The 22,460-nt window shown below is 38.3% G+C and overlaps 1 protein-coding gene across 2 annotated transcripts in view; it reads right to left on the reverse strand.

Annotated features, from left to right (window-relative positions):
- Positions 1–21,481, reverse strand: part of LOC131060804 (uncharacterized) — a 59,312-nt gene extending 37,831 nt beyond the window's left edge. Inside the window, exons 1-4 of one of the 2 annotated variants that reach the window (XM_057994217.2) lie at positions 21,083–21,479; positions 19,218–19,510; positions 19,098–19,124; positions 18,862–19,011 (exon numbers count right to left, since the gene is read on the reverse strand). In XM_057994217.2, the coding sequence (XP_057850200.1) occupies positions 18,862–19,011; positions 19,098–19,124; positions 19,218–19,502 (462 nt within the window). In that variant the 5' untranslated portion in view covers positions 19,503–19,510; positions 21,083–21,479. Of the gene's footprint in view, positions 1–18,861; positions 19,012–19,097; positions 19,125–19,217; positions 19,511–21,082 lie in introns of both variants that reach the window. The other variant, XM_057994218.2, reaches the window with a different exon arrangement.
- Between the last annotated feature and the right edge of the window lie 979 nt (positions 21,482–22,460).

Consider the following 22,460-nt stretch of genomic DNA (forward strand, 5'->3'; position numbering starts at 1 on the left):
ATTATTTTATAATTAAATCTGCCAGGTGTCTCCATGAAAGGCGATTTTTCTCCCTCATTGGCGAATTTTTGCAAAGTGCTGAAGTGAAGTGTTGGGTTGAGGATTCTTTCCTCCATTTTTTCCAACTAGGTTATTCATTCCCTTGCTGCCATTGAAGACCATTTTCAGATTTAACGTTTTTTCCAAGTTTTGCATTTTTTTCAAAGGTGGCAATTTTTGTTCTTTGGGAGTTAGGCGATTTTCTCCTCCATTTTTGCTTGTTGTTCCAACCTCCATTGTTGCAGATCCGAGCTGCCATTGAAGACATTTTCAGAATTTTAAGAATGGCGCCATAACTGGGAAAATTTTGATTTTTATTTGGAGGGCTTTGTGTCGTTGTTTGGGGTGATTTTCTTCATGCTTGGTGGCTGCCATCATCCCCAGCTCACTGATTTGTTTCAGATCTGAGGTTTGCTTCAAATTTGGCCTCCATTGTTGGCTACACATTAATTCTCAGACTTCAATTTTCATTACCCAGCCAATTCCAACTTAGGCGATTTGCATTTGGAGGTGTTTTGTGGAGTTTTTAGTGCATTTTCAGACCATTTTATCGTTGTTGCAGGTCTGAAAACTCCATTATAGGCGGTTGTTCTCAGAAATTTTCATTTCCAGCCACCTAACCACTTTGGCAATTTTGCTAGGAGTTGATTCCTTAGCTATTTTCTATCATTTTCAGGAATTTTTAACTACTTTGCAAGGTGCTAGTAAGTCTAAAGTAATTAATTTTCAGAGTTGTCCTCGGAAATTTATTTTTTATCAGCCACACTTACATTCCTGGATATGATTGTTTTCATCATCAAAACTGATTTTTATCGAGTTTGTGCATATTTTGAAGATTACAACATGCTTTAAAAGTCTGATTTTCAGGTTGTCTTCAGATTTGTTGACCTCCATTGTTGACTGCGGAAGGTGTCTTCAAACATACTTTGTGTGAAAACACAGTCTTTCACACCTTTCCTTAGTCATCTCTGATCTGGTATATTCCTTTGCATTTTAGTTTGCATAATTTCCAAGCATAAGGAGGTATTAATGAATTTTATAGATAGTTTCCATGCCCTAGCATTGTCATACTTTGAATCTAATTGTTAAAATCTACCAAGAGTATGGATTATTTTCCTGACTTCATGCTCTAATTAGCTAAAATCTTTAGAAAGTCAGGAATTTTATCAAGAGCATTATTTATTTTCCTAAGTCTAACTTCAAGCTTCGTACAGGTACGATGTCAAAGTCCGGATTTAAGGAAAGGAAAAAACTACTGAAGATGCTAGAGACTGGATTCTATCCAGAGCTCAAGATTTCATCCAGATGGAAGGCGATCACAGATACAAACATGCATTTCCTAGATTGGGACCAGATGCGACAGCGAATGTTCGGAGTCGAAAATCAAGTTCCTTCCCCAGCATATGCAAACATTATGAAGAGTGGTATTTTTCATGCCATTGGATTTCCATAGTCCATACAGTGCAGTGAGCTTATCCTGGAGTGTGCACAATGTTATGATCCACTCACGCAAATGATCAAGACTCCTAAGGGCGTTGTTATTGCCTACCTTGCTGAGGATGCTATTGCCGAGGTGTTCGGAATTCCACCCGGAACAGACATGAAGGATGTGACCAAGGATGGATATACAAAAAGATACACAAAGAAGATGGGTGTATGCAAGAATTTGATAAACAAAGAGTGGATGATTGAGCCTAGGTCTCATCATTCCAAGGCTCCCAAGACACTCATGTGCATAGACTTCAAAGAGGAGTATAGCAACTTGATATTCCTATTCAACAGAGTGATGGGGATGCCGCAGGGAGCAATATTCGATGGATGTTCTATTTCATCCAGGATTGTCTTAGAGGAACATTAGTAAATTGATATAAGATTATAAGTGACAATCTGGACTTTTAGTTGAGGAATGCAGTGCGGTCCAAGTCATTCGCCATGACTTCTTACCTGGTATACCCGCTTGCACAATTCGTTTCATATAGAGGATTAATATGCAAAGGTGAAGTCGGGAATGGGCAAGGACAATTCAGGAGTCATGAGTGCTACCCCCAGCTGAGCATGTATAGAATTGAAGACTACAAGAGAGTGAATGATGCATTCACTATGTACATCACACGGATGCTGCAAGGCGGAATCCACAGAAGATTGTCCAAGGAGGCAACAGAGCTAATAGAGAAATATGGATCATGGTATATTCAATTTCCCACTTTCACGTACCTTAGGATTCATGGGTTTCAATCTAAACCCTACAGACTTCCTAGGTATCCAACCAACAAAATGATATTGTTGGAAGTGGTGAGACAACTTTTAGAGTTCGATGTCATCCAAAGAGAGAAGCATATGACAGGCATGACATTCCCTATTTCAGTTGGGAAGACGTCAAAGGTTTGTCAGTCTGCCATAGCCGCTAGCACTGCGAGTGAGGAGCTTGAAATATATCGATTTGCTACATATAAGAAAAGAGAAAGATTTGATCCAGACAAGAAAGTAGGAAGGATCGGGGGAGAGAAGTTCATCCACAGAGTTGACATAGAAGAATATTGGTTCAACCTAATGGACGAGCAAGCAGTGAAAAGAAGAATATGGTCCAAAATGTCAGTGGATTTCATGAGGAAGTGTGGACTTTTCCTCATTCCTGATCAAGTGTTAGATGACAGAGATCATACGCATCCACAGTATGAGAGTGAAATGAAGAAGGCAATCTTATTGCCAAATTGGTCAGAGTCAAAAGAGATTGACCTGAATATATTAATGAGAGAGGTCTTGAGTTTCTCCCGTGCATGGGTAGATATACAGATGAATAAGTTAGTTGATATGGGTGTTCCCTTCACTTATGAAAGGATGAAGCCGGAAGAGTCTCCTTTCAAGGATGATCAGAGGACTATCGGTGATGTCAGGATTTATGCAGACGAAGAGAGTCAAGCTCCCAAGAGAAGGAAGAACACGCCAGGAGAAGTCAAGCCTAGAGGGAAGAAGATTGAGGAGGTGAAGAAGAAACAAAAGACTATCATTCCTCCATTTATCATTCCTTCACCCCTTCTCAGTGTCTCATCAATCAAAGTGATTGAAATAACAGAGCAGAACAAGGTGACTCAGAATATTCAGGAGTTACATGCCACAGCAACATCTGCACCTCCAAATGAGAATGATGATCAGTCAGGATCCCCTACTGTCCTTTTGGAGGTTAGTTTGGGAAATGAGGTATACGATTGGACCAGGAATAATCTTGATGATGGTAATGATGTTATCTCGGCATTGAGAGGACTTCATCGAGAAATGTGTCTTGATGATGGTATGGAGATGGCCGCTATTCCTGAATGGCTGGTGAGAAGTATGGAGAAAAGTAAACAAATGATAGAGGTACAGCCTATTGACGACATTGATGACTACCTAGCAAGGAGTGCTAAGGAGAAAGAACCCCAGATAGCGGAGATTTTGTCACACATAACTAGAGATGAGATAGGAATGCGGATTGCGCAAATTGTTGTTCCTATTGCAGGCATGACAACAGACATTGCTATTCCTATGGATTTCCAAATCACTTCAGTTGCCCTTGGTCGTACATCCAGAAAACAAGAATTTCAGGAGGTTGGTGAAAACCTCAAGGCAATCGATGCAAGGTTAGACAAAGAGATTGCGGAGAAAGAAAGGTACAGAGAAGAGAATATCAAACTTAGAGAGTATATTGCAGGGATAAGGTGTGAAAATCCCACCTTTATTTCCCCTATTGCAGTTGACCATGGAATGCATTCACACTATGAGGCAACAAGAGGTACACTCTCGGAGGTGGAAAAGTGGATTGAAAATACAAGAAAGCAGGCAGATGATTTCCTTACTCAGTTTGTCCATGCATATGATAGGACAACAGGGCTCGCATTTAGAATCCAGTATTTGGAGGGAGTTTGGGAGGAATTCCGGCCTATTCAAGAGAAGACTATTCCACGCCTCCAGGCTTTGAAGAAGATTCCTAATTCCACCTTGGTCAGCGAGAACAATGTGCACAGTGGAGACAGATATGATTTCCATGGCTAGTATTATGCATTAGCCGTGAAGAAATCAACTTATGAGAACGCCCAATCGAGTTGTATGGAGATGGAGGGATTGATTCAGGACATTCAGATGAAGATCCTTGCCTCGATTGAGGAATTATTGGGTGTTGATGTTAGTGATGCTAGTGGTTACACTTCGCCGGATTAAGAGACAAGATGAAATTTATGTATTTTTGCCAGTTGGACTCTTTGAAGAAGAGTCAGATAAACGACTTGGTCTCTTTGTTGATTCATGTTCATAGTTCGCAAAAGCTCATGCCAGATTGGGAGAACACTTTGGATGCTTTATCGGATTCACTGGACGTGATTGATTTACAATAGGATACCTTGCCTAGCATTTCCATGGAGGAGTTAGATTGAGTATTGGCTAGATTCTTGGAGTATGCTAGGAGAGAGAAAGATGCACGAAGAAATCTTCTAGAAGAATCCCTATTTGATGACTAGGTATCTTTTCATTGGACCATATGTAGGTGGCGCCATTTTTTATTAAACCCTAATTAGGGAAATTCTAGGGTTTTGTTGGCATGATCTCGGCCGTTGATCTTGGATCAATCTGAGCCATCCATTTTGTAAGAGACTCTATATATGCCTCCTCGTCTCTCATTTGCAAGAGAGAGTTTTTGTAGAATTGTTGGTATATGCTGCAGCTATTTGAATCATAATCATTGTTCAATTGTTGGTGATTTTGCTCTTCAAGTGTTGTATTTGCATTCATGGTTCTCAATTCCTCCAAGTTAGATTAGAATTTTAGATTAGAATTTATTTTCATGTATGTTAGATTGAGTGAAAGATTTGTTGAATTCATTTGTGTGGAATCCTTAATCCATACCACTAGCCTCTCGCCGCTAGTAAGTGCGCCTTGTGTGGTCAACTGGAAATTTGAGAAAGCTTAACTTCAACTATTACGCATCCTTTGACAAGCATCAACTTGGATGGTGTCAACGTTTGATGGTGATAGCCTGAAAATCTTTAAGTATACCTTAGACGATTGCACTAAGCTTGTGTTAATACCTGTTTGTGAGACCTCGCCTAGTTTGACTCCACTAGATCCATTCATCATTTCCTACATTCCTAGGCTTAGAGTAGATTTCCTGAACCCTATTCCTTTTGCCCATTTTTTTAGTAAGAAGTAAAATCCAAAGCCATATTGATGAATCTTAAGTTGTCAACACACCTACTCCGCATCATTCATGATAATCCAAACATTTGCGTAAGTCCCCAAGTGAACACAGCAATTCACATCGACCATTGAGTTACCCACTCGTCAAGACCTGACATGTAGAAACCTTGGAATCATTTTAGTTGATCTCATTCTTATCATCTGAGGTGATTTTGTTCAAGAGGGGGTAAATTATCTTGGTAATTTATTTTGTAATGTTATGTGCCTAAAACACACATCAACAAGACCCACCAAGCTTTAGCTTGGAGATTTTAAGTGTTTTAATTACATGTCATGCCACATATTACTTGGGCCCCACAAGCTTTTGAAGTAGAAATTTAAAAGGTTTTTTTTCTTTTTATATTAACAATGCAGTTTTATATGCTGGACCCCACCCAGCTCTAAGGTGGAAGACAAAGTTTGAAGCATCCACCTCACCATCTCTTTAGACCCCAAAAAACTCCAGCATATGCCACGATGAGACATAAGGCAAGAGATGGCAGCAGTAAATAAACAAGCTAGCTTCTGAAGTGAAAGATGTGTCACATGAACAAAACATTGGACGGGATTTAAATTCAAAATCAGATCATAAGAAGAGCACAAGTAAATGACAAGATGAAGGTACGAACTCATATTTGAATTGAGGCAAACAGATTCCAAGGAGCATTCAGGAGGTGCAGGCCTGAGTGAATTCATAGGCATTTCTAGGACTGAGATTCCTGAGCAGAGATAAGGAGAACTCCATCTGATTTTTTTGGGCAAATTTCTTCCATGATCAAGGTGAATTCTCAGTCAGACAATGAGGCAGAGTCTTGAGGTTTGTTTTGATGCAATTTTGGGGGTGAATATAAGACAAGGCATTCCGTTTTTTTTTTTACCCCATATTATATGAATCTCCTCATAGTTCTATCTTTCTGCACACAGCCTCTACAAAATCTGAAATGCATACAAAAGTGAATCAGAGGAGCAGGTTACAGCAAAGATACAAATAAATCATGGCAGATCCTGCGACAAGGATATCAGATTTCAGAACAAATTAGATTCAATAACAGAACAGCAGATGTGAATTTTGCCAAGTTTCAATAAAAGGAAGGGCTTATGAAGAAGTTTGTTGTTAATGGTTTTAGATAGATAACGATGGTCATGAATGTTGTTAAGCTATGAACTAACATTTATCTTGTCTCAGTTACTTGTATCTTATTTTCATTCTCAAGTTTTGATTTGGGATGTTCTTTTTTGTGTGATACAAGGATTACAAGATGATGACGAACCAAGAATGGAGACTCCTCAGCACAAGGGATTCAAGATCAACCACATGGGATAGGAAATTGATCTTCCTTAGAAGATGAAAGTTGAAAACTCTCAAGTCACAAAGATGAAGGTTGAATAGAGCAAGAGATGAAGCTCGTTGGAAGGAAGAGAGAAAGATGAAACCCTCAAGCTGCAAAGATGAAAGTTGGTAAATTATTCAGTAAGATGTAGCTGTGCAGGATGCCGAGTTCGTTGGAGAAGACAAGTTGAAATTAGAACTTCTAAGCATCTGAGATGAAACCGACTCCAACATACATAGCTGAAGGATGGAATCAATAATGGCAAAACTCGAACCTCCAAAGAGATGAGTCAAACAACTAAGACGAATCTGAAATAGATCTGAACATGAACAGCTGGGAAGCGAATGAAATCGGCCTTTTCACAAAAATGAGAACATGTACCTCACTCACAAGTTGGAACGAAATTTGTCAAGATCCCATACCTTGCCGAGGGTCCAAAACGAATTTTTTTTAGTGAAGATCAAGAGCGAATGTCCTTGGAGAGGTCCTGGAGCGAAATTTTTATTTGGAACCCATACCTTGCTAAGGACATGGAGCGAATTTCTCCAAATCATGTCCCTCGCAGCCTATTCGGAGCGAGCTCATCACTAGGCCATGTCCCTTGCTCAAGAATTTGAGCGAATTTCCTTGATAAGACTGTCCTTTGCTCAAAATTTTCAGCGAATTTCTTAGTGGCTGTCATTTGCCATCATTTTGGAGCGATATGGATTCCTTTTAGATGTTTGGAAGGATGAAAACCGAGTTTAGCACCTTTAATCCTTTAGATGATCATGGAAATGAGCGAGTACATCATGGAGTGGAGAAGAGATAACAGCGAATTTGCTTAAGTGAACTTCCTTTGCTCTTAAATTTGAGCGACTTTTATTGAATTCATGTCCTTTGCATCATGTACCTTGCTAAAGACATGGAGCGAAACTTTTCCAAACCATGTACCTTGCCAAAGGTCAAAGCGAAATTCTTATTGAGATCATGTACCTTACTCCAGGTTTAAAGCGAATTTTTTTACAAGGCAGCGTGCCTTGCTAAGGACATGGAGCGAAATTTTTACAAGGACATGTACCTTGCTAAGGATTGAGAGCGAATTTTTCACAAGTTCATGTACCTTACTCAAGGTTTGGAGCGAATTTTCATCAAGCAGCATGTACCTCACTCCAAGTTGAGAGCAAATCTTTCCTTACATCATGTCCTTTGCTCTCAATTTTGAGCGAATTCTTCTTATAGACCGACCTGTGCTCTTAATTTCAAGCGAAGTTCCTTGGGGGGGCGGCCTTTGCCCTCTATTTTGAGCGAATTTTATCAAATTTATGTCCCTTATTGGAACGGCTTCATGCTAGGACAATTCAAACATGTGTTTTTATAAATGATAAGTCGGCCTTCTGTAGGAAAAGAGAAATCAAATTTAATTACAAAACTAAGTGCTCCTGTACCCAAATAGACATGACTCTTACCTAGATGTCTATATAAGGGATTCAAAATGCTCATTTGATCACCATTTTAAGGCAATTTACTTCTCCAAAAACGAATTCAAGAGCAAGGCAGCAAACTTCAAGAGTAGGAACTGTGACGATAATCAGCAAAGGAGCAGAATCAGTCAATTTAAGGGGCGAATTCCATCAGAGCAATAGCAAATTTGCTCAAACCAAGAAGCGATATCCTCTTTAGAAACACATATCTTTAGAAAAAAATTGGATCTGCAACATATAGAATAAAAGATCAAGTCAAGATGGGAGTATGTAAAGGTTATATATCATGTATGTTTGATGCCCAATTGTTTGTTTTGCAAGAGGTAAGGAAAGAGATCAAAAGGACCAGGTTGGAGGAAGATTGTAACAGGTATCTCAAGGGGAAAATTTCAACACCAAGGACAAGATACAAGGAAGACCTGTTCAAGAAGCTTCATCAGCTAACACTAGAGCATGAAAGGAAGGATAACCTACATGGTGAGAGAATGTTTTGAAGTCAGTACAATAAAGAGTTACATTCAATCAAGTGCATCATCCACTCAAAGTACATCATGAGCAAGAGAAAGTCAACCAAAGTCATCACAAGACATACATCGAGCATGATTGAAGAAGCAGATAGTTTCAAAAGAGTTAATCAAAGTCTGCTTCTCATCATCATCATCACTGCTGAAACTGGATAATATTGAGTATCAAGAGATATTGCTCAACACTCTTTTCATGATCATGAATCAAATCAAGTCTACAAGTGCAAGATTGAGGTGGCAGCCCAGTCATCCCTTCTACCAATCAATGAAGTCCACATTGACATGTCTAAGTTCAATGAATCAAGCTCATATATGAAGACACAAACTCCGATGTAACTACCCTCAATATGTTAGGAATCCCACAAATACTGAGGGGGGGGGTGAATCAGTATTTGACCGGTATTTAATATTTCTTGAATTAAAACATACAGAACATATTATAATAGTGTACCGGTATGCAAGAAATAATGCAATAAACAAAATTAAGAACATCCACATGAAAAGCACACCATAACACAAGGTTTTAACGAGAAAACCCGGTGTGGGAAAAACCTCGGTGGGATTTGTGACCCACAATATTTACTCACTGGCCAATAAGAGAATATTACTTACAATAGGGGCCTGCACATGCAGGAAGGCCAACTGCCTAGAGCTCACTGCTCAATGGGAAGTCTCACTGACTTACAATGAGGATTATACAAATCCAATATCTTGTACTGCTTTACAATAGCATCTATAATGCCTGATCCAGTACCGGTTGCTGCTCTGCTTCTTACATAAACCCTTAACCTATATTTCGCATAATAGGTCTGCCTAATATTTTCCTTAATGGTTCCTCACTCATTTTCAAATGTCTACAATGATCTCTTTTATATATAAGAGTCAGTTTACAATTTGCCAAGTCGGCTTACAAAGTTTTTACAATAATAAACAAAATATAATATAATAAAATCTTGTCGGCCTCTATGCCGGTATACTTCTTTTCTTTGTGCCGGTGTCAGTGTCCTGAGTGCCAGTGTAGAGTGTGATCTGCTGATGCCGGTATAATGCCTTTGCCGGTATCATAGGATTGCAAGGTTGCCATCAATGACAAAACCTTCAATCACATACAATGTCTCATTGGAGTGTGCATATGCCAACAATCTCCCCCTTTGGCATTGATGGCAACACTCATGAGAAATTTCAAAAAATGTATCCAAAAATGTGAAGTCCAAAAAATGTTACCAAAAATGTGTGTGCTCCCCCTAAGCATATGATTCCTGTGATATATTGAATTTTCTCATCTCACTACTCCCCCTTTGGCATCAATGACAAAGGTTGTCAAGATGTCAGTAGAGTTTGTAGTTTCAACCTTGTAACTGGGTGGTTACAATTTGAAAGAGATCTCCCAAAATCAAGTTTATACTATCCATAAACTTCTTGCTATCCTTTATTGTTGTGTCTATTCTCTTCACTATACCGGTGAGATGCTGCAAATGCTCTGCCGGTGTTTTCTGTCCCTGTATTAGTGCCTTAGATACTTCCTTCCGCAGTGATGCTAGATAGTCCAATCTTGGACTCAATTTTAATCTCAGATGCTTTGCCTTATTCACAATTCTCTCTTTCTCTCTTTCCAATTTAAGTAATTCTTCTTCAAAATTTGTTATCTTCTCCTCAAAAACTAATAGTGTATCCGGTGAGTTAACAAAATTATCTGCAAGTTTATTGATCTCATCTTGTACCTTGCTCATCTTCTTGTCTATATCTACAGTCAAAAAGTTTGTCTTACAGGTGTCTTTGTACAGAGTTTTGTACTCTTTTAATAAATTACACAATTCCGGTAGAAGTGTGTCAAAATCTCTGTTACACTTCTTTATTTGCTCATCAAAGAATTTCTGTTTTTCGATTTCTACTTTATCCTTCGATGACTCTTCCTTTATTTTCTCAATGTTTTCTGTGATATATTTACACAGTGTATCAAGTTGTCCTAAAGAATCTTTATTGTCTATATTACAGTTAGGAGCAATTACCTTCAAAATTGGTATGGTATCATCAATTGCCTTGTAAGCTTGTGAGCTGCAGTCTCTTATCTTTTTGATTGAATCTAATAGTACCTCAGTCACATTAGTTGATTTGAAGCCTGATGATGAACCAACAATCTGAGTACCGGTGGAAATAACCAAGCTTGTATTGACCTCTAGTAGGTCTGTTTGTGTATGCATTTCTTTAAGCAATGGTTTTTCTATTTCTCCAGTTGTCGGTGGCACTGTTTCCTTATGTTCCTGTTCCTGTTGTTGTTGTTCCTGTTCCTGTTCCGAAGCCTTTTGCTCTGTTTGTTGCATTGTCTCAGTCTGAGTCTCTACCTTTTGCTCTTTGTCTTCTGTCGGTTTCTCCTGTGTGTTTTTAGTTTGCTCAACTACCGGAGGCTCACTAGCCATGTCAGTCTTATCAGCTGTATCTTTGTTTACCACTATGTTGATCTTTTGAGTATCAACATCCACAGTATATAAGACTTCAGGATTAGTATTATCATCCTCTACATCCATATTCTCAGCTGTCGGTTGATCTTCTGTAGCTGTTGTTTTTACCGGTGGAGTAATCAAAGGAGGTGGGGATAAGTTGTCTCTAACCTTGATACTAGGTGGTCCACCAACTTTACCTTTACCCTTGTCTCTATCTTTCTGATAAACTTTTATGAGTTTGGGGTTCCTGTATTCTTCTTGTTTTTCTTTTTCAACTAAGAATATATCCCATCCATTTTCTGTTTCCTCAGTCACCTCATTAACTCTTCCAACCATTAAAGCAATGTGCCGGTGTGCAGTAGAAAATACTGACCGGTTGGCTTGAGCAATTAAGTCATCAATTTCTTTGGGTGAGTTTACCGGATAAACAGCAAGTAGCTTTTCAATCTTTATTTTCTTGTCCAATTCTATTACTGCTTGTCTTCTTGCTTCCAGTCTCTTAAATAGTTCATCTGGAATTTCATTTACTACTTCCATCAAAAACTTCTTATACATATCCATATGCAATATAACACTATTTTCAACTTGTTCTTTTTCATCAATTGTTAAAGTGTCATATATTTTCTCTATATTTTTCAATTTACCTTCCTCTGTAATTTCATTTAGCAGTATATCAAGTGGGGCCAAGTCTTTGTTTGTCTTCTTCTTCTTTTTGGGTGTCAGTTTCTTCTTCTTTGGTGTAGCCTTTCTTACCGGAGATCTCACTGCTTGTTGTTTTTGTCTTGTCCTCCTGGGTGAGGGTGTGGTTGCCGGTGAGGGATCTCTTTTCCTTACAACTCTTTTGAAAGTTGCAGGCATGTCACTCCCCGAAGAAGTACCTACCGGTGATAGGTGAGTTTCAAGTTGTGGAGCTGCTAACTCATCCTCTGTTATACCGGTTTTCTTCAACACATCTTCTTTGATGGCCTTTGCTTGTCTGGAACCTTTCCTTACAACTGCCTCAACCTTTTTCACTCTTTTCTTTGATTGTATTTGGCTTTCAATAGTTTCTGCAATACCAAATATTTCTTCCTTAGGTTCTCTGGGGGCTTCCAGAAGTGCTTTAGCATATGTTTCTATTATGTGATCATCTGTTTCATAGCCCATCTCGGTTACCCAAACTGTCCTAGGGATGACTGCTTCCATCCAGATTTCATCCTTCTTGATTACAAAGCATATTTCATCTTTGTATTTGTCGACAATCTTTTGTGATAACCTGATTCTTTTCTTCATTTTGGCCTTTAATGCTTGAAAGAAGTCATGAATATTGTTTTCCTTGTTTTCTCCCATGTTATTGAATAGTTTTGTTAACTGTTTACCTACCGGTATATCATAACCAAGTTCTTTGTAGCCTATACCAGGAACCTGTTTTGTTATATGTAGCATCAGACATACCAACAGATTTCCAAACCTGAAAGTTCTTTTCTTGTCCTTCTTAATCTTTCCAAGGTTGTCAATTAATTCATCTTTTAACCATTCACATATATCAATCTTTGCATTTTCTGTGACCATTTCATAAGCACTCTTAATGCATAAACTTGAAACTGAATTGAGTCTATTTGCATGAGTAGCTTTATACCCTAATATCATGCTGATAAATCTCACATTAATGTCCGTTACATCATTAACTCTTAGGGACCTTTTGTCGAAAGTTGCACCAGTTAGGTTTGTAACTAGGTCATTGGATACCTTCTTGGTTTTATCTGGCCTTTTACCGGTGGTCGGTAACCCTGTGACAGCTTTCATAGCTTCCTTAGTGATTTTGTGGACTAAATCTAACCAGAAAAATTCACCATGTACCCTACTTAAGACTATCCTAATCACATCCTTGGGGAGTTCAAGAATGCTAAGGATCTTTGTAAATCCTAGGGTTTCAATGATCTTGTGTTCATCTTTTACATTGCCGGTTTTCTCACATATCACAGTTTTAAACATGGTTTTAATCTCTTCATCTCCTAGTTCCTCAATGTTGCAGTGGATGTAAATTCTGGGGTCTTCAGCATAAACAACTCCCTTGGGAATTTGAGAAAAAGCACCTAAGGTATCATCTTTCTTTGCTACCTCGGGGACTAACTGAAATATGGGCCTAGGTCTTTTTATCACTTCGATAATAGTAGGGTTTGTTATATATTCAATTGCAGAGGTGGATGCCATGATTAAATACCTTTTACTGCCTTTAGGATGGATGAATGCTTGGAGTGTTTTTGCCTCTTGCTCGAAATGCCTTAGCTCGGAATCTTTGCGCTCTTCGTAGGTTTGAAATCTCGGTGAAATGGAATGGAGCCAAAACCTCAATTTTATAGTGTCTTTTTGCCATGTACCACATTAAATGCATGCCGGTTGAGTATTTTCTTAACATTGTCTGTCGGTAAAAAGTAATTTTCAACTTCTTATCTCTAACCGAGGGAATAATAGCACATGTGTCATTTGATTGCCAAACCCTCAAGGAAACTTTCTTCAATTAGATGAAGAACTTCCTGCCGGTGGAGCACTGCTCTGTCCTTCCGGTGAAGCATCACGCTGTCCTTCCGGTGAAGCATTGGTTTGTTCTACCGGTGGAGGAGTATTCCCAATATTTAAATCAGCTTTTCTAATCCATTGTTTTGAGAATTCTTGCTTAACCTCTTCAACTTTTTCTTTACCTTTCAAGCTATAACTTTTGTTGTCTACCGGTGTTCCTTTACTTCTACAGAATTTTGCAATATGCCCAATCTTGTTACATGCATAACAAGTTACATTATTCTTCTGAATAGCTTTCCCATAACCTATGCCGGTTTGTGTTCTGCATTGATTAGATAAATGTCCAAATCTTCCACAAACATAACATCTCACATTCATTCTGCAATTTTCAGAGTTGTGACCAACTTTGTTGCATTTAGAACATTGACCGGTGGGTGTGTTGATATTCTGTTAATTTCTAGATCTACATTCATTTGCTCTATGACCATACTTATTACAGTTAAAGCATTTTCCATTGAATTTATAAGCATTAGGTTGTCTTACCGGTTTGCTGTGATCCTGAGTATTTGCAGTACCGAAGCTTTCACCAACTTCAAAGCCAATTCCAGAAGTCTCACCTTTAGGTTTTTGATTCTTCAGCAAGGTGCCAAGTTCCTCTGAGCTTTTCTTGAATTTTTCTTTATGTTGATTTGCAGTTTCTAGTTCTCTTTCTAAGATTTATTTTTGTCTCATCAGTTCATTTGAGTCATTTTGAGTATGCATCAGATCTGTCTTCAACATGTCATTTTCATAGCTAAGTCTTGTGTTCTCATTTGCTGCATCACTTAGTCTTCTGGTCAATTCTTCTTCATTCTTCTTCCTATCCTCAATCTCTTTGCAAAATCTCATAGTCATATCCTGCATCTCATTCTTTGTTGTCATGTTCTCTTGTTTCAACTTGCTTATCATATCATTAAGTGATTCCTTTTCATTATTCTCGTTTTGCAATTTTTCACAAAGTTCTCTTCTCTTATTTCTTGCAACAGTAAAAATTTCTTGAAGTGCCTGAATGATATCCTGAGCTGCCCTTAAATCATCTTCTAGTTTGATATTTTTCAATTTCTCTGCATCATAGTCTGTAAGAGCTCCTTCAAGTTGCTTCATCAGATTTTCCATCTTTACCGGTGTCAAGATCTTCCTCAAGCTGTTAGGCTTCTGAAAATAGGGGACCAAGCTCTAATACCAATTGTTAGGAATCCCACAGATACTGAGAGGGGGGGGTGAATCAGTATCTGACCGGTATTTAATATTTCTTGATTTAAAACATGCAGAACATATTATAATAGTGTACCGGTATGCAAGAAATAATGCAATAAACAGAATTAAGAACATCCACATGAAAAGCACACCATAACACAAGGTTTTAACGAAGAAACCCGGTGTGGGAAAAACCTCGGTGGGATTTGTGACCCACAATATTCACTCACTGGCCAATAAGAGAATATTACTTACAATAGGGGCCTGCACATGCAGGAAGGCCAACTGCCTAGAGCTCACTGCTCAATGGGAAGTCTCACTGACTTACAATGAGGATTATACAAATCCAATATCTTGTATTGCTTTACAATAGCATCTATAATGCCTGATCCAGTACCGGTTGCTGCTCTGCTTCTTACATAAACCCTTAACCTATATTTCGCATAATAGGTCTGCCTAATATTTTCCTTAATGGTTCCTCACTCATTTTCAAATGTCTACAATGATCTCTTTTATATATAAGAGTCATTTTACAATTTGCCAAGTCGGCTTACAAAGTTTTTACAATAATAAACAAAATATAATATAATAAAATCTTGTCGGCCTCTGTGCCGATATACTTCTTTTCTTTGTGTCGGTGCCGGTGTCCTGAGTGCCGGTGTAGAGTGTGATCTGCTAATGCCGATATAATGCCTTTGCCAGTATCATAGGATTGCAAGGTTGCCATCAATGACAAAACCTTCAATCACATACAATGTCTCATTGGAGTGTGCATATGCCAACAATCTATCTATTGGTCCACACTCTTTGAATGTAATTCTCTCATTGGCTAAGAAGAGTTTGTTGTAACAAACCCTAATTAGGGTTTCATTGTAAAATCTTGGCCATTGATGGAGATTCAATCCTGGCCATTCATTGTAAATGAGCTCTCTATAAAAGCTCAGGCTCTCTCATTTGTAAAGGTTAATAGTCAACAAATAGTTAGCTAGAATAGTGAATGGAATAGAATAATAGATACCTTAGAAGAATAGCAATTAGAGAGAGTAGGAGAAGGCAAAGATTGTTGCCAAACATGGTTGTAAAGAACAATTGATTTCATTGAAGTATGGTGAATATGATTTGTTACTTCAACAACTCGCATGGTCTTTGCTTCTCAATTTGCTTTCATGTTTATTAGATTTAGTGGAGGAATATGTTGAATGTATTTGTGTGGGATTTGTTTTGTCCATACCACTAGCCTCTTGCCGATTGTAAGTGTGCCTTGTGTGGTCAACTGAAATGATATGAGCTTGACTTTGAATCGTTCTACACTCATTGCTTATGCATTAACTTGAATGGTGATCAATGTTTGATGGTATTGATTTGAACATCTTTGAAACGTCCTTAGAAGATTGCACTGAGCTCATGTCAAATTGTTCAGTTTGATGGTGAGACCTTGCTCGGTAGGATTCCATCTAATCATTCACTCATCTTCCTACATTCTTAGGATTAGAATAGACTCTCTCAACCCTTTCCTTTTGCCATTTTTTCAAACTCGAGCTAGTTTGGACCGAAAAGCATCACCAAAAATTGTAACATCAAATGATCTAAGTTCCAACAAATCAAGCATTCAAGCATTCAAATGCAAGTCCCCTTGTGATTCCAGCATAATCACATCAACCAACGGAGCTTATCCACACGTAGTGACCCTACATTCATGAACCTTGGAGTCTTCTCAAGTGATCCTTAAGCCAATCTTCAGCATTTGAGAAACTTTGTTCAAGAGAGGATAAGATACTTTGGGGTATTTTATTCTATGTTCGCATGTGCATAAAAAACACATCAACAAAAACCCTTGTGCCCCTATAGAATGAGATGGAGGACCAAAAGAAGTTCATAACATAATTGAGCATGTTTAAGCAAGCACAGGATGACACCTCAGGGTGCATTTCTTACTCCTTAACTTGGCCAACCATCTCTACAGAAGCTTAAAAAACTGAATGAAATAAAATAGCAATTCACCACAGCAGCAAAAGATTATGATGCACATATAGATCTAGAAGGAGGTGAACAAAAGAGATTGTTCACATAGGAGAAGAATACAAACAGATATAAGTACTGAGGGGAAAGACCATCTCATCCATGACCAAGTATAGGACTATTGTGAGCTGCCAATTGGATGTCCTATATAAGATTCTTGCGAACTGTGCTGCATTCTTGGCAGAACTATAGGCTGAAGGTAGGGCTCCTCCCTCTTCAATTGCTGAGGCTGCCATAGAGTTAGCAAAGTTAAAACGCTGAGTGACAGATTGGAGAAGTATCTGCATATATGGAAGGACTTGATCAAATTCTACAAGTAAAAGGAGATTCTGCCCAGTTAGGGTTATCAATTTGATTGTGGTAATGATTTCTCCATATTTTGGAATTTTATTTAACTGGTTCATGGCGTGGTATGCAAACAATTTTGTAAATTGGTAAAACATCTGCTTTGTATAGCATGACAAAGGGTTTAGCCTGAAAGGGGCAAGATTTTTCCTTTCTTTCTAGGACGAGGCAAACTTATAAACTTCGAAGAAGATGTTGACAGGATTCTTCATCAGGTTGGTTTGAGTATTTTCATACTCCATAAAGTCACTTAACATGCCATTGCACCTCAAGATTGATAGATGGATAGTGTAATGGAAGTGTTTGGCATATGCAACATCGTATGTTGTTTTGTAATTTAAGGCCACAGATAAAGAAGGGGCATGAGTAATTGTCATGTCCTTAATTTTTGTAAGGAGCTGGATATTATTATACCAAGAGGCGTTCTAAAGTAGAAGCAAGGAACAAAGCACCATGTCATGACCGTCCATATAAAAACTAAAACACAACCAACATATATCTAAAGAAAAAGTAAGTAAAATAACTCTTCGATAAATAAATAACTCATAATAAAATAGTTCTTCAAATAATAATAAAGTAAACAACGTAAATGTACCACTTAGATGCAATGAGTGCTAAGTGTACCATTCATCCTCATGAGAGATGGGTTCTTGTGAACCACTACTCATGAATCGTGGGTCAATGAGTTTGACTCGAAAATTACGTAGTTGAATCCTGATAGTAATATCATAATTTGACTTGCTGTGGAAAATATCTCCTACTTATCACTTGATGAGCTAAAGGGCCTCTATAATGAATGGTTCATAAGGCACAACACTTGCTGAAGGTTTTGCAAATGAGGTTACAAACTGAGTAGGCTTAACCTTGGAGGAAACTCCATGGTTAAGCACACTCAAGTTGGAGTAGTACTGGGTTGGCTGACCTCCTGGGAAGGCCCAATGCTTCACTTCTGTGAGCATCACCTAGATGCAATGAGTGCTAAGTGTACCATTCATCCTCATGAGAGATGGGTTCTTGTGAACCACTACTCATGAATCATGAGTCAATGAGTTTGACTTGAAAACTACACAATTGAATCCTGATAGTAATATCATAAAATAATTCTCGATTAAATAAAATAACTAAAGACTAATATCTGTAGACATTTTTAAATAGATGTATTTAATTTATTTAAAAGCACTCAGATTCATTATCATGGACTGTGGAAACAGTATATCTCTGTGATAGCATAGAAGAATTGAGAAAAAAATTAAAAAGTAATAGTGTTATGTGTAAGTCGAGAGCATACGATGTTGTAATATGTGCTTATATTGAATAAAAAAGAAGTTAAAAGTATGAAACACTTAAGCACTTGTGCCTATGTATGGATATCTGTCCCCTTGTTCTTTCTTTTTAATCTTAAATTAAGCTTCGTTAACTAGCTCTGCAGTTGTACTTGTGATCACTTTTTCTTTGTGATGTATTAGATTTGACGAGTGTACAAAACATCCGGCTTATGCCAACAAACATAGATTTATCAACCATCGAAATTTTGTATAGCACTGTTAAAGCAAACATTCCGACAGAGAAAGCTTTTGGCATTTCTTTTAGGCGTTACATGGGTGATTACTCCCGATTTCAAGGATGGACAAAAATATATAAAATGCGGTTTATAATATGAAAACTTGTTGCTCTGCTGATGTCATCTCAATGCATATTTTTACCGCATAAATTCGATGAGCACTAAGTACAGTAAATACTAAAGGACAAACCAACTTACCCCATACTTCTGAGATAGATCCCATAGCGTGTCTCCTTTAATTAGCTCAATAGTTGTCCCTGATTTCTTCGTGGTACCTTGCTTTTGAAACTTCTTAGTGATCTCAGAACCAAAACCAATCACCCCTTTCTGAACCTCGCTGATTTTCTCCTGTCCAAATTTCAGTTGCAAACAAAGGAATCAGGGATTAAAACCAGCACATCGAACTTTACAAGAACACAGCCAAAGCCATTCACCTCTTTCTGAACCTCGCTGGTTTTCTCCTGTTCGAATTCCAGTTGCAAACAAAGGAATCAGGGATTAAAACCAGCTCATCAAACTTTACAAGAACACAGCAAAAAGAATATTGCACTTACAATAATGTTTTCAGCACTTAACATGGTCACCTTTGCATCTTCCTTCAGTTCCCCAACAGTGATCACCTTTGCATCTTCCTTCAGTTCCCCAACAGTATCCCCAGTAGAGGTGTCCGACACAGCATCATCAGATTGCACAAATTCTTCTATAGACTTTTTTGGGCACAGCGCCTTGATGATGCTCAGAGCAATCCCAGAAAAGACAACAAAGCCTGCAGCTTTTGCCACATCCTTATTCTCATCCTCACCACCTGCTTTCCCGTTTGGCTTCTGACCGTCTGCCATTAATAATTCTACAAAAGAAATTACCATCAGCCATTGTTTATTCCTATAAAGAAAAGAGTGTAAATGCTTGCATGATCCGGGGGACTCAGGGAGACGAAATATGTATGCCTTGTATTAGCCAATTGAAAAGAAGATAGTCTCAATTTCAATATACTACTTTTCCTTCGACAATTTGCTAAAAAAAAAGGTCGAAATCTAAGACAAACTGAAATTTGTCCCAACATATTCTCACGAACCTATTCCATTAACAATTTATAATTAATAAAATTGGCCAAGGGGCGATGGTCTTTAAAGTTTCAAAAGCATATGTTTCCTTCACATTATAAAAAAAAAAAAATATTATGGCTCCCCGTAGCATGAGCAAAGGTAATAAATATTCATGCTCTTTTAAAGAGAAAAGAATTCGTAATATATGTGCTGGTTAATAACGGGTTCATATTTCTTAAAAGGGGAAAAAAAAAAAAGTTTGTGATGCTTAATAATAGCTCTTTTAAGTGGATAGTTGCAGTAAGGAACTTAGCACTTAGAACCAGGTTCAACCTTTAGGTCAGTGGGAACATCAATGAGGCCAGGTACAGGTCCGAGGTGAACAGTTTCATATTTCTTAAAAGGAAAAAAATTGTTAAGTGTGTGCTGATTATTAAACGCCCTTCTAAGTGGAGAGTTGCAGGTAAGCGACTTAACATTAAGACCAAGGCTCAAACCTCCAAGTGAGTTGGCGTGTCAACGAAACCAGGTAAAAGTCCTAAAGTGAACTTGACAGGCATATATAATCCCCTCAGCTTACCCCGAGGACAGCTGTGAGCTGCATTTCCAAATGACAACTATACTTCTGCCAAACTAAGTAGGACTACATTCTGTCCAATTCAGCCTACAACTAACACCCCCAATAAAGTTCCATTCAATTGATAAAAGACGGGGACTCTGTAATTTTAAAATGTTCCCATGCAAATTTGTTTTGTTAATGCAATTCACTTTCAGATTTATGCTTGGCTCTATATCCGATAGCCTAATCTCTCGTATTGAAATACAGGCTTGAACGTCATCACGCTAAAGCTATGCTTAAATTGGAATATTATTTAAAATTTACGAAAAAATACAAATTAACTCCTCCAAACGTATGGAGAAATGCCTAAAACTGGAATATTACTTGAATAGTTTTATTTTTCTCCAAATAAACCTCCAAATGGCTTGCAAAATAGAATACGAGAAGATATGTCAACAATGTCAGATATTAAGCTACGAACTGCAAGTAAATTTAAGAATATAGTTCCAGAACACTATCTTTCAGGAAAATATAAGCAACGTTTAAAATGCAAATTAAAGATCTTGGTATAATTATCGTTCTAAATAATATTTCCTATGAGGAACGCAAGCCGATGGCATGCTCAATATATACATACGATGAAACCTTAACCCGCCCTTTTAAAGTCCATGGCATACAGCTGACACTCTGCTTAAAGTTGTGATGAGGAAAAATAAAAACATCAGAACAGCTCTACCGTGATAAATGTTTACTTGACTTAAATGGCAAACAAAACACAACCGAAGTACACGCATTAAATACTTCAAAAGCATACTTGATTTCAGCCACTCCTGAGCCGATTAAAACGCTTTCAAATCTTCCAAAACTGCACGCGACGTCCAACCATGAGAAATTTGAGTAAACTATTTACAAGTCGCTTACTTCGATCAAAACCCTCCCCTCTTTCTCAGAACTGACGGCTCAACCACAACAGGTAAAATGGGGCTCAAAATGATCTGTGAACAACTGGTGATCAGCGTAGCTATGAATCTAATGCAATGTACTGATAATTCCCAATATCATGCCGTTTAAGTTTTAAAATGTCAGCAAGACCTCACTACTGAACTCTCAGTTAGTAATTGTGATTAGTGATTTAGCTAATTGTCCGAAGCTTGTTCCAAACCTCTTTATGTGAGCCCTTTCTAACTTTTCATAATAGCTTGGGGAATTTGGCTTGGCGAAATTTTGAATTTATAGATTTATTTTGGATACAGAGCTGTCTTTGTTTTAATGATTGGACATTTGTGCTTTCTTTTTCGGCACTGCACGTCAGCAGCTTATTTTTACTTTATTTTTGGGTGTACGTGTGAGAGCTTTGGCGCTGGCTGTAGCTATTCGGGGTCCAAAACGGCATGTCTTTACATGACGCTGAAGGCATACCATTCATGTCTGAAATGTTCGTGAGATCGATGTGTCTGAGACCCACAAATGACATGGATGTATTGGCCGCGACGATGACGTGGATGATGTTGTATTTTTGCGTTTGACGGAAAAGCTTGCTCGCGGTTAACATTTTCCCGGCCAATGTCACGGCAATGCGACGGTTACATCGGGCGAGGCGGTTAACATACCGTCGGCCACGCGGTTTACATTTTTGGTGACCGTCAGTTTTGAATTTTTTTTTTTTAAATGGCCACGTGGCTACATTTTTTGGTTAACCTGCTTTATTGCGTCCACGAGTCGACTAACATCGGCAGTCACATGTTATGGGCACAGTTTTCAATTTTAATTTTTTTAAAATTTTGAATGAAAACTCAATTTCACGAAAATTGAAAATTTATTTCGTACGGGAGTTGCATGCAGAACGCAATGGGGGAGGCGAAACAAAATATTCGATGGCGTAAATTCATGTCGATCGTGCCATCCCAATGTCCCCGGTTGCATGACTGAGCGAAGGAGTTGCGCTTCCATTGGAGTTATAGGTATGCATTGTCAAAATATATGTGGCTCCAAAGGGGAGGACAAAAGTCGACCGCATGCATAACGCAAGTTGTCTGGGTATATTGTTATCGCCTGTTAACATGCGGGTTTTTTCATGTGCAAGGAGGAGGTATCGTAGCGCACAGGTGGGTGGTACGATTCAAGATTGTTGTGTAGGGTTATGGCGGCATCGATAAATTCAAACCCTAACAGATAACGATAGTTTTATGATT

The sequence above is a fragment of the Cryptomeria japonica genome, chromosome 10 (assembly GCF_030272615.1).
Source record: "Cryptomeria japonica chromosome 10, Sugi_1.0, whole genome shotgun sequence".
NCBI lineage: Eukaryota > Viridiplantae > Streptophyta > Pinopsida > Cupressales > Cupressaceae > Cryptomeria > Cryptomeria japonica.